Here is a 14943-nt window from a genome sequence, read left to right on the forward strand (position 1 = left end):
ATAAGTCAAGCAGAGAAAGACAATTATATGATTTCTCTCATCTATGGAACATAAGAACTGGGATGATCGGTGGGGGAAGAAAGGGATAAAGAAGGGGGGGTGATCAGAGGGGGGAATGAAACATGAGTGACTATGGACTATGAGAAGCAAACTGGGGACTTCAGAGGGGAGGGGGGTGGGGGAATGGGATGGACTGATGATGGGTAGTAGGGAGGGCACGTATTGCATGGTGCACTGGGTGTTATGTGCAACTAATGAAGCATCGAACTTTGCATCGGAATCCAGGGATGTACTGTATGGTGACTAACATAATAAAAAAAAATCATTAAAAAAAAAAGAAATTAGAGCTGAAAGAATTGAAGAATTTTAAAATATTAAATAAAGACATTCATATCAGGATAAATAATTTTAGAAATCTTATCACTACAAGAAGTATATTTAAGGTGCTCTTTTTATAATTATTAAAATCTATTAGAAATATCCCTATAATTTGTTTCTCTGGAACAAAGTTATGCTACATAAGTTCATGTACTTCCATTATATGAATAAAATGAATACCATAAAGTATTTTCTAGGAGACATTCTTAATAAAATACAGTATGGTACAGTGATGAAGAGCGTGAGCTCAAGAGATCTGTCAGACTGTTTGGGACTGAACCACAGTACTACTTCCTACCTGTATGATCTTGGGTAAATCACTGATTCTCAATTTGCCATCTGTAAAATGAGGGTAATAGTAGTAGTAATCTCTTAGCATTGTTGTGAGGATAAAATGAAATGAGGCACTTAAAGCCCACTGATGCCTGGCAACACTGTCAGCATTTAATAAGAGCTAACTACTATTATTAGTATTAGCTTTTCACTTTTTAGTTCCAGGGTCATCTCATCTATTTCTCAGAACTCCCCCTCATCTATTATTCTCCCAGATTTACATTGCTCATTGTGACATCTCCTAGGTTCCAACAACGCACCAAATACTGTTATGTGAACGTCCTTTCGCTGCCACAAACTCAATATATCCGAAAACGAACTCATGTATGCCCTTAATCTGTTCCTACGTCATCCCACATTTTCCCATATCAATTTAGCCATCATTAATTCTTTTTTTTTTTTAAAGATTTTATTTATTTGAGAGAGAGACAGAGAGCATGAGTGCGAGGAGGGGAGGGAGAGGGAGAGGGAGAAGCAGGCTTCCTGCTGAGCATGGAGCCTGACGCAGAGCCCAATGCAGAGCCCGATGCAGAGCCCGATGAGGGGTGCGGGGCTCAAAGTGGGGCTCATCCCAGGACCCTGAGATCATACCCTGAGCCAAAGTCAGAAGCTTAACCGACTGAGCCACCCAGGGACCCCAGTCATCATTAATTCTTAAACTGGAAACTTCAGGAGGCAAATAGTGGGCCTCAATTCTTCCTTTATCTCCTCCACATTCAATTATTCATCAAAGCGTTTTAATTTTACCTTAATATTTCCTCAAGACAGCCCTGCTCTTTTCTATCTTAAATGTAATTGTTTTGTCTTATCTTTCAGCTGGACTAAATTAAAAGAGCCTTCTTCAAGGAAGATATGCCACTTCATTCTAAGTCATCTTCCAAACTGCCGTCAGCTATATAACTAAAAACCAAATCCAATCGAGTTCATTTCCTGCTTGGAGATCTTTGCTGCATCTTATACCTATAATATGGATGCCCTCACCACCTGGCCCCAGCCTCATTTTCTCAGGTCTCACCCTCCTACTAATTCCATCCTGACTTTGCATTTTGTGATTCCAATTCTAATGAGTTCTCCTCATATTTTATGTCTCCAATTCCTTTTCTTTGCACATGCTGATACCCCTGCCTGACACGCCTTTTTTGTCCACCACCTCCTTTCTCTGCTAAGCAAACTCATTCTCAAATGTCATCATTCTGAAACCTCTACTGACTATTGGTAGCAGTTAGTCATAGCCTTTTCTGTTCTCCCGCAACCTTTTGTCCCTATCCATATTCTACACATAGCACACTGCATTGTGAAGCTGTTTATATATACCTGCCACTTCTGATATACCGTGAAATCCTTAAGAAGAAAGATTGTCTTCTTTCTTCCTTTCTGTCTTTTCAATACCCAGCATTCAGAGCATTTGCTGGCATATTAACCAATACTGAACGAATCATTACAATTAAAATTAGTCTTGCAAAAAGCTTCCTTTATATACAAGGAAACCAAAGGCAAAAGGTTTCAGTACATCTCCATGCCTTTTCTAGCACACAATAATGGCTAATATTAGATAGTATAAAAAGATTTATTTTGAATAGTTCTTAACAGGAAATGGCTATCTATCTAGGCACTCATCAGAGCATATGGGCAGATAAGGCAGTCTTCTCTCTAGGTTGTGATGCTTTGTACCTATCCTTCCAGCTTCCTCAAGTCCTCAATATCCCATTACTCCAAGATGCCTGATTAGAACATTCCTGTTAAAGCTCTTCTGTGTACTCATCCAAGCTCCAGTTTTTAACTACTTTTCTAATGTATGCCCTGTTTCTCCTGGGCCTCAGGGACCTTCGACTACCTGTTACAATGCCTCAACTCTATTTAGGCACCTAAATATCTTCTCAGCTTCAGTGTCTTAAGATATTTATTTATTTATTTGAGAGAGAGAGCATGCACTATTTGAGGGGGGGGGGACGGGCAGTGGGAGGGGGAGATAATCTTAAGCAGGCTCCAAGCCCAGCATGGAGTCCCAACATGCGGCTCCATCTCAGGACCCTGACTGAGATCATGACCTGAGCCGAAATCAAGAAGTCGCACACTTAACCAAATGGGCCATCCAGGCGCCCCTTATGATTTTTTTAAACACTTAGTATGAATTATGAATTTTCCTAATCCCAGGAATAAAAACCTCTTTTCAAAGTACTAATTTAGCTTCTACCCCTTTGCTTCTATTTCATGATCAACCATACTTCAGTAAGTGCCTACCTTCTAAAACAGTATCCCATACATTTCCTTCATCTTTTAACACCTTAGTAAAACAGTTCTCTTTTGATAATACTCATTTAATCACCGTCTAAACATAATGGAATATAGTGGCAATCATGCAGACTAATTTTATTTATTTATACATATTAATTTTTAATTTATTATACACATTAATTTTTAACTATTAATTGGTAAAATACACATAAAATTTACCATCTTAACATTTTTTTTCTTTTTAAAGATTTTATTTATTTATTTGACAGAGAGACACAGCCAGCAAGAGAGGGAGCACAAGCAGGGGGAGTGGGAGAGGAAGAAGCAGGCTCCTAGCGGAGAAGCCTGATGTGGGGCTCGATCCCAGAATGCTGGGATCATGCCCTGAGCTGAAGGCAGATGCTTAACGACTGTGCCACCCAGGCGCCCCACCATCTTAACATTTTTAAGTACATAGTTCAGTAGCGGTAAGTACATTTACACTGTTGTGCAACCCATCTCTAGAACTTTTTATCTTGCAAAACTGAAATGCTACACCCATTAAACAACAAATCCCCATTCCCACCTCCTGACAGCCATCATTCCACTTTCTCTATTAATCTGACTCTTGAAGTACTTCATGTAAGTGGAATCATATAGTATTTGTCTTTTTGTGACTGTCTTATTTTGTTCACCACAATGTCCCCAAGGTTCATCCATGCTACAGTATGTGTCAGAATTTCATTTTCAATGCTGAATAATAGTCCATCATATGTACATACCAGATTTTGTTTATTCACTCATCCACTGCCAGACACTTGGTCTACCTCCATCTTTTGCTTAAGTGAATAACGCTGTTATAAACATGGGTGTACAAATATCTTCTTGAAAGTTTCCTTTTAACTTTTTGAGTATGTACCCCAAAAAAGAACTGCCAAATTTACTAAAGATATTATATATACATATAAAACATAAATATATTATGTATTATATATATCTCAAGATACAATTCATATATATTTATAATATACAGTTCAGTGGTTTTTAGCATATTTGCAGAGTTGTGAAACTACTACCACAGTTTGTTTCTTTTAAAAGATTTTATTTATTTGTTGGACAGAGAGAGACAAATGCGAGAGAGGGAACACAAGCAGGGGGAGTGGGAGAGGAAGAAGCAGGCTCCCAGCGGAGGAGCCTGATGTGGGGCTCGATCCCAGGACCCCGGGATCACGCCCTGAGCTGAAGGCAGACGCTTAATGACTGAGCCACCCAGACGCCCCCACAATCAGTTTAGAACACTCATCACTCCTAAACAAAACTCTACCCATAAACAATCACTCCTCATCTATAAACTGATGCTTCTCAAATTTTTATCTCCAGCCTGTACCTTTCTCTGCTCATGGATTCAACTGCTTAAATATCTAATTGGCAAAACAAATCTGAAATATCTGAAAATAAATCTCTGAACTTTCCCCACAAAACCTACTTTTCCCACAATATTCACATCTCATTTATACCTTTTTTCTTACATACCCTACACTTAATCACTCAATAGTCCTCTTGACCAAACCTTCAAAATATATCTAAAATTCAACCTTTTCCCATCACTTTGTCCACTATCACCTACTCCTGCCCTTATTTTCCTACGATCTACTCTCAACACAACAGCCGCAGAGATCCTTTCTAAAGTAAGTCAGATCGTGTCACTCCTCTACCTCAATTCCTCCACTGGCTCCCTACTTCCCTCTGCCTAAAAACCAAAGTCGTTCCAACGGCCCACAAGCCCTTGATGTGGTACGGTTCAGTGTCACCTCTGTGACATCATCTCCCTCCAGCCTCGTCCTTGTTTTGCATACTTTAGTCACACTAGTCTACTTGTTGCTTCTCCGAATAAATCATGCACTCTCCCATCCTCGCACTTGCAGCTCCCCATCTGGAATGTTCTTTGCCCAGACACATGATTCATCCCCTCACTTCATTCAGATCTTAGCTTAAATACCCATTAACGCTCTATTTAAACTTGCAACGTATCTCATTTATCCTATGCGCTTCCCTATCCTCTTTGCCTATTTTCTCTCCAAAGCTTTTATAACCACATAATTTTATGTCTGATCCTACAATTTATGATACTTCTTTCAATTTTAAAAATGTTTAAAAAGATGGAGAATTGAGAATCATATAGTTTTTTCAAACAGACTCATATTACACATACTGTTATGGAAAGTGATTTTTTCCAAATTATGATTTCCCCTTCAATACCAACAATTATTTTATTAAAAAAGTCAAGTATCATAGTCTCTCTAAAACAGTTTTAAACATTTTTTCCATTTAGGTCGTTTTTACATTACCTTGCCGATTAACTTCATTTTGAAGTAGCTCTTCCATTGCTTCTTCCTCAGCAATATCTAATGGTGTGTCTCCTTCACTGTTGACAGCTCCTACATGAGCTCCCTGACCAATCAAAAATCTGTAAAACGAAAGGGAAGACAGTTAAGCAATGACAGTATCATAAGACTAAGGACATAGCAAATGAAGAAAACTCCTATGTAAAAGCAACACTAAAAACCAAGGATAGATGCATTAATTTAAGTTTTAAAAAAGTAGAGCATGTTTTCTTATTTTAATTTGTATTTCTTAATTTTTCTATAATGTACACACATTGCCTTACTAATACAAAAATATTATTTAATGATAATTAGAAAGTCCTTCATAGGATCATTTCAGACTGTCTCCACTAAAATTTTTCAATACCTCCATATTGACTGGTTTCCTAACTGAGCTCCATGTTCCCAGTCTCACGCCATATGCAACAGTTCTTTTTTTTTTTTTTTAAGATTTATTTATTTACTTGAGAGAGAGGGAGAGAACGTGCACACAAGCAGGTGGGGTACAGAGGGAGAGAGAGAATCCTCAAGTATACACCCTGCTGGGTATGAAGCCCAATGTGGGGCAAAATCCCAGGACCCTGAGATCATGACCTGAGCTGAAATCAAAAGTCAGATGCTCAAGTGACTAAACCACCCAGGTGCCCCATATGCAACAGTTCTTAACCTGGGGTCGATGGACTAAAGTCAAAAAGCCATTCAACTGATGCAGGTATCTTAAAATACTGTTTAGATCATCACTGTCTTGAAATGAAAAGTAATTGTTAGATCAACCACTAGGTCTCTTCATTTAATGTGTTACTAAAGAAGCACATATATAACTATACCATAAACGAGTTTTTCTGATATTTTGAAAAATGAAACCCAAAAGAACTGGTGTTTGGTGTTCTTCGTATTTTATTTTATATATCCAAAATACAATCCTGAGAAAAGTATCCACAGGCTTAATCAAATGTGACAAAGGGATTCAGATACAAAAAGGTTAGGAATCTCTTTCACTGCATCAACTATACATCTCCCAAAATCTATTTAAAATGACTGGAGTCAGCTTCCCACTTAAAAATCTTTTATGGTTGTACCATACTAAGAGAAAACATACATGACCCTCAATGAACTGGTTTTGTCTTCTTTTTCAGCCTCATTTCTATTCTGTCTTGTATCACACTTTAGGCTCCAATAATACAGAACTATACTTATAGTGCCAGACTAACCCATGCTCCTTTGGTATCCCTGATTTTACTTTTGTATATGTAAAAGAATGGGCATTTTCCCTCTATGTCCCTAACCAACTTAACTCTTATTCATACGCACATTTTTATAGACTACATAAAAATACTCTCATTATAAAAATAGTAAAAATGTCCAGAGTTTAAAAAAAAGAGAAAAACCAAGAACACCTTTATACCTCTCCTTCTACTATTATGTTCCCTCCCCAGAGATAAACATTACCAACAATATCTTCCTAGTAACTTTGCTATGAATCTTTATGTGTGTACATAAACATGTACATACTCACTTTTGAGGTTCTTTTTATGAAACAGAAATTAATGAGATTATTTTCAATGCACAGGAATGCAATGCATTATAATAGTTGAAAAATACTCCACAATATGGCTGAATCATACTTTTATTTCATACCATCCTCCTAATGGAATGTTCTTAAATGGACAATTGACATTATCAACCTTTAAAAATTTTCCCAACATGATGGGGATAAAACTTTATTTCCTGATCACACAAGAGGTTGAAAATATTTGGGTATGTTTACTGGCACTTGTATTTTCCCCTCTTGTAAACTTATTTACATCTTTTGCTAGTACTTTGAATGTGTTCATTAATTTAACAAAAACTTATGGGATGTTTTTATGGACTGAGTATTTGCATCCCCAAATTTCATCTTGAAATCCTTACCTCCAATCTGATGGTATTAGGGGGTGGGACTTTTGGTAAGTAATTAGGCTTAGATGAAATCACGAGGGTGATGCACCCATGATGGGGATTACTGTTTTTACAGAAGAGGAAGAGACTAGAGCTGTCTTTCTGCCATAAGGGACACAGCAAGATGGCAGCTATCTGCAAGCCAGGAAAAGGGCCCTTACCAGACACAGAATTGGCCAGCACCTTGGCCCTTTAATTCCCGAGTCTCCAGAACTATGAGAAACAAATGCCTATTGTGTAAGCCACCCAGTTTATGCTATTTTGTTTTCCCAGCCAAAGCTAAGACAGGTATCTAGTATGTAACTAGTACTATGTTACATGCCAGGAATACAATGGTAAGCAAAACAAATATAGACCTTTCCCTCAAAGAGCTTACAGTCTATTAAAAGAGTTAGATTATTCAAAGAGTTAAGATTATTGTAAAATTTTGGTAAGTCTTATGACAGAATTTTGGGGTCTCTACGAGTGGATAATAGGACAATCTAATTCAGTTAGGTCAGGAATATGTAGATACTAACAAAGACAATGGAAGGAAAGTGTGTTCCATGTAAGAGAGAACAAAAGGTACCATATAACCCTGTGACAGTAAGTATGTATGGTCTACAGAGGCCTGGTTCATTTTCCTGAAAGAACTGACCAATCTCTATGTATATCTAATCCCTCTTACACACACACACATACACACGGTGAGAGTCTACTTTTCTAATGTTATATGATCAGGAATATGTTTCAAAAAGATCACTTTGTACAGTGTGGAAAATAAATTACAGTGTAGAAAGAATGAAAGTAGAAAGATCAGTTAAAGGAGCTACAGCAATAGTAAAAAAAAATTATGTTGGAAATTTGAATTTTATGGAAGAAATGGATGAATTCGAGATACCCAAGGAGATACTGGGAGATGAGGTGGATATGAGAAGTGAGGGTGAGGAAGGTGTCTAGGATAAATTGAAATTCTTGACTTGTATGATGTGATAAATGAATGGTGGTACTAATTAATGATATGGAGAAAATGAAGTTATTTCCTACATCTGACTAACAGCTATGTTACAAATATTTCTTCCATACCATAACTGCATTTTGAAAAAAAAAACCCACAGGGGCGTCTTGGTGGCGCAGTCATTAAACGTCTGCCTTCGGCTCAGGGCGTGATCCCAGCGTTCTGGGATCGAGCCGCGCATCAGGCTCTTCCGCTGGGAGCCTGCTTCTTCCTCTCCCACTCCCCCTGCTTGTGTTCCCTCTCTCGCTGGCTGTCTCTATCTCTGTCAAATAAATAAATAAAATCTTTAAAAAAAAAAAAAAGAAAAGAAAAGAAAAGAAAAGAAAAGAAAAGAAAAGAAAAGAAAAGAAAAGAAAAGAAAAGAAAAGAAAAAACCCCCACAACTTTTCAGGGCTCCTGGGTGGTGCAGTTAGTTAAGCGGCTGACTCTTGGTTTCAGCTCAGGTTGTGATCTCAGAGGTCATGGGATCAAGCCCCGCACTGGGCTTTGTGCTCAGTGCAGTATGCTTAAGACTTTTTCTCCCTCTCACCGCCTCAAACGAATTTAAATCTTTAAAAAACAGAAACAAAAAACTTTTCTTACAGTACTTTGTATCTTACTAAGTTTAAAGGTTGCATAAAGGCAGGTCTGTCGGTCTCTTGCTTTTAGAAGGCTTTTACCAACCTATTACATGTATCTATATGGAGATGTAACTTTTACAGACATATACATAAACAAGAATAAAAGAATATACACTACAAAGTTAACAGTGATTATCATCTCTAAATGGTAATTGGAAGGGATTTGTATTAGTAGTTTTATTTGGGGGGTATTTTTTTGTTATCCAAATTTTCTGTACAAAGTTTATTTTCTATATGTGTGTCAGACCACAAAAATGGCTACCATACCATTCTGTAGCCTCATGCTTTTACATTACACTTCATAATACACTGTAAACATTTCTCCCTATATAAGGTAAAATTTCATTTTTATGATCTTCATGGGACTTCTACAAAGAAGTCATACTTGAATTGAGGCAACTTTTTCTGTTTTAGAGTTTTATTTTTTATTTTTTTTTAAAAGATTTTATTTGTTTGACAGAGAGAGACAGCCAGTGAGAGAGGGAACACAAGCAGGGGGAGTGGGAGAGGGAGAAGCAGGCTCATAGCGGAGGAGCCTGATGTGGGGCTCGATCCCAGAACGCCGGGATCACGCCCTGAGCCGAAGGCAGATGCTTAACGACTACGCCGCCCAGGCGCCCCTGTTTTAGAGTTTTAAAAAATGTAATATAAAACTAAATGAGAACATTTATGTACTACAAATAAATAAATGAGTCTGGAGCAAAAGAGAAAAAATATATAAGTGGTAAAATAAACTGTGCTATGCTCCAGGAGAATATGTAAATAAACTGCTATGCAAAATATTAACCAAACAATTAGCCATATTTAAATGAAACCACTTCTATTTTTCTTAGGTAGAAATCATTCATAGGCTATAAAGACTGAGAATAAAAGGAGTACCTCAGAGTTGCTTCAGTGCTTGCAGCAGGGGGAGCTACATGGGAAGCAGAGTCTCAAGGAAATACCAGGGCAAAACCAAATACAGACAATCCAAAATTAATATAAACAGGAAGGATGTTAAGAGAAACTAGCAAGAGTAAAATTACAAAACTACTGCCAGGAAATAGAGACTGGAGCAATTCCTGGGCCAAAAGTTAAGGTATGTATAGCTACTCATATAAATCACAAAAATCACCTGCACTCCCGGACTATCATTTGCAAGTATGAATTTTTAAAACGATATATAGAAATAAAGAAAGAAAATCCCATGGCATTAATTCTTAGCTACAATGAAGAATCTCAAAAAACCATTCAAAGATTGGTTGTGTGAAAAAAAGCACAAATGTTTAAGTTCTGTAGACTCTGAGTTAGGCTCCCAACTCTGCCTCTTGACAGCTGCGTGACATTCACTAGAACACTGGAAGCCTAGTTCATAGACAAATTACAGGGCTGTGTGAAGTTTAAATAAGTTAATGTCTAAAAATAAAATTCTATCTTATCCCACCACGCAAAATCATCACATTTAGAAAGCAATGTTTAAGATCATGTGAAATAAAACAGTACAGACTATCTGGAATACTAGAAACTGACTCTGAGGGGCCCTCCAGATACTGTAAACAGATGGCTATATTTCCTTCAGAACAAAAAAAGCTAGGGAATTATAAGGAGCTCATGTGATGGCTAATTAGGAAACATATTTAAGATTTTTTTGGAAAGAAAAAAAGCAAAGATTTCACACAGACTATCCCAAATTGAAAAGAAAGAAGATTGGACTGTTTTTCAGATGAGTAGTTTTTTTTGTATGCTTTAGAATTTTTTTTTTTAAAGCAGTGTTTTACTGCCTTAACAATAGTTAATGATTTCCTCAAGTGATACAAATGAGGCCAGCATAGGAGATGCCTATTAATGATGAAATTCTTCATAAATTGTAGAAATGAAAAATGTTAAACCACTAGGTTTATTGAGATTTATAATAATCTAGTACCTTGAGTCAATAAATAATTTTGGATAAATTAACTGACCTCAAAATCAAGACATGATCCAAATGGACTTTTACAAAATTATTTGCACATGTCCTAATTTAAAAATCTGACAAAAGGTATAAAGTTCTTAACCAAGTTATTGGTGGCAATTTAGATATGCATATTAGATAAATTTGAGAATTATTCAATGTTATTTGAATTTGGAGGACAAATTTTGACAGTCTCTATTGTCTTGGATTATGAGTTTTGTCAAAAAACAATCCATAAGAAGAGATTATGAGAAAGGGAAATAGTTTTCATTTAAAAAATCTGATCTTTTAATTGAAATTGTCTTTAAAGTAAAAGCTAATGAGGACACAGTGATCAAAGAGACAAAGGAAGAAGAAACTCCATCAGCAAGAGCTGAATATATTTAGGGTCCAAATTTAATGTATATTGACTTTTTTACACTGTAGGAAAACTAGTATCAAGAAGTCATTATAACTGGGGTGCCTGGGTGGCTCAGTCGTTAAGCGTCTGCCTTCGGCTCAGGGTGTGATCCCAGCGTTCTGGGATCAAGCCCCACATCAGGCTCCTCCACTGGGAGCCTGCTTCTTCCTCTCCCACTCCCCCTGCTTGTGCTCCCTCTCTCGCTGGCTGTGTCTATCAAATAAATAAATAAAATCTTAAAAAAAAAAAAAAGTCATGATAACCAATACACGAACTTTTCATGTATTCAATACGTGAATCTTTAAAAACCAGGAAGTCAGTACTGCCTTAAAATAGGAAATTCTGTCACACAGATGAACCTCAAGGTCACTGTACTAAGCAATATAAGACAGTTACAAAAGGACAAATACTATATGATTCCACTTATATGAAGTATATAAAGGTATCAAAATCATAGAAACAAAAAGAAAGCTGGTTACCAACAGCTGAGGGTAGAGGAGAGGGTAAATTACAACGGCTGAAGGTAGAGGAGAGGGGAAATTAGTGTTCAGTGTACAGTTTCAGTATTACAAGATGAAAAATTCTAGCGATCTGCTGCACCATAATGTGAATATATGTGACACTGAACTATACACTTAAAAATGGTAAAAATGGTAAATCTAATATTATGTGATTTTAAGATAATTTTTTTTAAAGCAGAAAATCAGAATACCACTGGAATAGCTGTTTCTTGAAAATCAAAATGAGTTCCTCAAAGCCATCTAATGACACAGAATCATGAACTACCTGAACGTTCCAAAGATCGGTAAGTAGAACATTACGCTATTAACTTAAGAAATAAATGTATGCTATTTTCCTTTGGTAGTCTCTGAGCAACAAAAATGTTCAAATAAGTGTAAACAACCTTATGCGTCTTCAGCGGGAACGCACTTTGCTATTTCATTCCTGAAGTTCTAGACAATGATGAAAAATAGTTGAAAACAGTTGTAAGAGTCCAAACAACAGCTCTGATGTGGAACCTTTGAAAAGTTTTATTAAAAACAGCAGTTCTGGGGCGCCTGGGTGGCACAGCGGTTAGGCGTCTGCCTTCGGCTCAGGGCGTGATCCCGGCGTTACAGGATCGAGCCCCACATCAGGCTCCTCCACTGTGGGCCTGCTTCTTCCTCTCCCACTCCCCCTGCTTGTGTTCCCTCTCTCGCTGGCTGTCTCTATCTCTGTCGAATAAATAAATAAAAAATCTTAAAAAAAAAAAAAAAACACAGCAGTTCTTCATTCAGCACTTGACAAATGTTATGCCACTTTCTTCTTGTCTCCATGGTTTCTAAGGAGAAACCTGTTGTCATTCAAATTTCCCTCCTTAAAATGCAGAAATTAGGCTTTTGTTGGGACTTTTTCTTTTTTTGGTGTGCCTACTTGTGCTTCTGGATTATCAGTGTTTTCAGTTCAAAGATATATGAGACAAAAAGGAAAGCTAAGAAACTCTTTCCGTGGGTCCTGTGATGCCTACTCATCATGTCTTCTTTCTACCTCTCAGAATCTTTTGTTTTGTATATAATGTTCAGGGTTTTTAGTAGTTCTTAGCAGGAAGAATAGGGAAAACCATGTCTACTCTATCTTCCCAGAAGCAGAAACTCTCTCACATTTTTAATTGTCAAATTTCAATGCTTAGAACATTAGCAATTTTAACCTTAATTTTTTTTTGTCAAAACCCTAAAGGCAAAAGTATTATCTTCATATACAAATCACGTTGTTAGTCCAACTGTTAGTCGTGATACTTTGCCAAATACTTTGCTTAATTTCTGACGTCACAGCTCCACAATTATGTCACAGATATAATTAATTATGCCAATAGCAAAAACCAGGCTAATACTTGTGAGAGAAATGAATCTATTTGTGAAACTGGTGTCTATTTTCCAGTTGTCTAGGAACCTGGATTATCATTTGTAAAAAAAAAAACAAAAACAAAAATAAAACAACAAATTCAAAATGTGGGAAAGTATTTAAATTCCTCTATTCTCTTTGTAAAACCACCTTTAAATATAGGAAATCCTCAAGGTTCTGTCTTCAGCATTTCCTGTTTCTCTTAATTACTCCCCAGAACCGTGATTCTATACTTCTTTGATGATGCACTAACTCCTGAAAAGGCATATTTGTTTATTAAAATCAATTATATACACTACTGTATTACCTCATTACTGCAACTTTCAATTCCCAAAGGCAAAAATCCTACTCACTATGCAACAATTCTAAAATGTACATTTCCCTCACATTTTAAATTCTACAATCAATGAAGGTTACAATCCATGATGCCTTACAATGGCTATTGGCCAGGTGGCAGACAACCTGGTTGTGATTATCTGTCCTCACGTGACCTCAGTCACAGCTATTCATACTGTTTTCACTTCAGTCAATTTATGCGCATTATTGGTACCTTATTTGTTGAACTTAAAATGTCTTTCTGGATGTCGTCTGAAACTTTTTGTTGATACTTTCCGGTAAGATCAAGAAAGCATCAAAATCAAAACTTGCAGAATGCATACCAAAGGCTTAAAATAAAATCCCAAAGGCAATAAGAGAACATTCTTTAGTAACGTTGCATCAATGACACTCTAAATTGCACAGAAAATAATACTGTGCGAAAAAAATCTAGGTGATTAAACACACACATACACAGTATCACAGTTTCATTTTTTAACCTTTTTTTAGTTGGTATATAAAATAACAACACTGTGTTGTTACAACAATGGCATCTTAAACTTCATGAAATCCAGTATATGCATTATAAACACACCAAATATATTCCTGGCTTCCTACAGCACCATTTCCATTAGCATCTCAAACAGGGCCTATTTTTTTTTTTGAAATATTTTATTTATTTATTTGATATAGATAATGAGAGAGAGCAAAAGCAGGGGGCAGAGGGAGAGGGGGAAGCAGGCTCCCCACTGGGAAGGAAGCCCAATGCGGGGCTCTATCCCAGGACCCCGGGGTTTCATGACCTGAGCCACAGGTAGACACTTAACTGACTGAGCCACACAGGCACCCTCAAATAGGCGTATTTAAAACCACATTCCACTATGGTCTTTTCTCCGTTTCCCCCAGTCTTGCTCTTTAGGTCTCTTAATAAGTTTAAAGGCATCATTTTGCCAATTACAAAGGCCAGACAGGGAGGCAAAATAGTGTACTGGCTTAAAGTACAGACTTCAAAAGTTAGATTGACTAGGTTCACATCCTAGTTCTGCCACTGACTGTGTGTGATTACTCTTGGACTCAAGTTTCTTCATCTGTACATCACTATATACCATCACTCACCCAAACCCAAACTTCAAAATCTTTCATATTTTAGAAAGATAATATTGCAGATTACGTACCCCCCCGAATCTGAGGTAGCACTTCATAACCAAACATATTAATATTTTTGCAAAACATAAACATACAGTAAGTGGGATAAACGAAGACTATAAATAGCCTCATACCAGTTTAGGTCATGGTTTGCTACCAAATGAGCCTACACCCAAATTTAGCTTGTCATTTTTCCAAGTTTTTGGGGTTTGTAATTGTGCATATAGACCTGTGGGGTGGTGGTAGCAATCTATTTTCATGTGATTGTTAGGATGACTGAAATTATATATACTTAAAGGACTTAGAGTAGTGACTAGCCCATATTAAACACTCAATGAATATTAGCTATTATCAGGCATTCTCACCACCTTTGATTTTTTTCTCCTACCTTACTACCTAGACCCAGT

The 14943-nt window shown here is 37.0% G+C and overlaps 1 protein-coding gene across 4 annotated transcripts in view; it reads right to left on the bottom strand.

Annotated features, from left to right (window-relative positions):
* PPP1R12A (protein phosphatase 1 regulatory subunit 12A) overlaps nucleotides 1-14943 on the bottom strand; it is a 138492-nt gene that overhangs the window by 69936 nt on the left and 53613 nt on the right. For all 4 annotated transcript variants that reach the window (XM_002916779.4, XM_019797021.2, XM_011221752.3 and 1 more), the window contains exon 3: nucleotides 5274-5392. In XM_002916779.4, the coding sequence (XP_002916825.1) occupies nucleotides 5274-5392 (119 nt within the window). The remainder of the gene's footprint in view (nucleotides 1-5273; nucleotides 5393-14943) is intronic.

The sequence above is a fragment of the Ailuropoda melanoleuca genome, chromosome 15 (genome assembly GCF_002007445.2).
Source record: "Ailuropoda melanoleuca isolate Jingjing chromosome 15, ASM200744v2, whole genome shotgun sequence".
Lineage (NCBI taxonomy): Eukaryota > Metazoa > Chordata > Mammalia > Carnivora > Ursidae > Ailuropoda > Ailuropoda melanoleuca.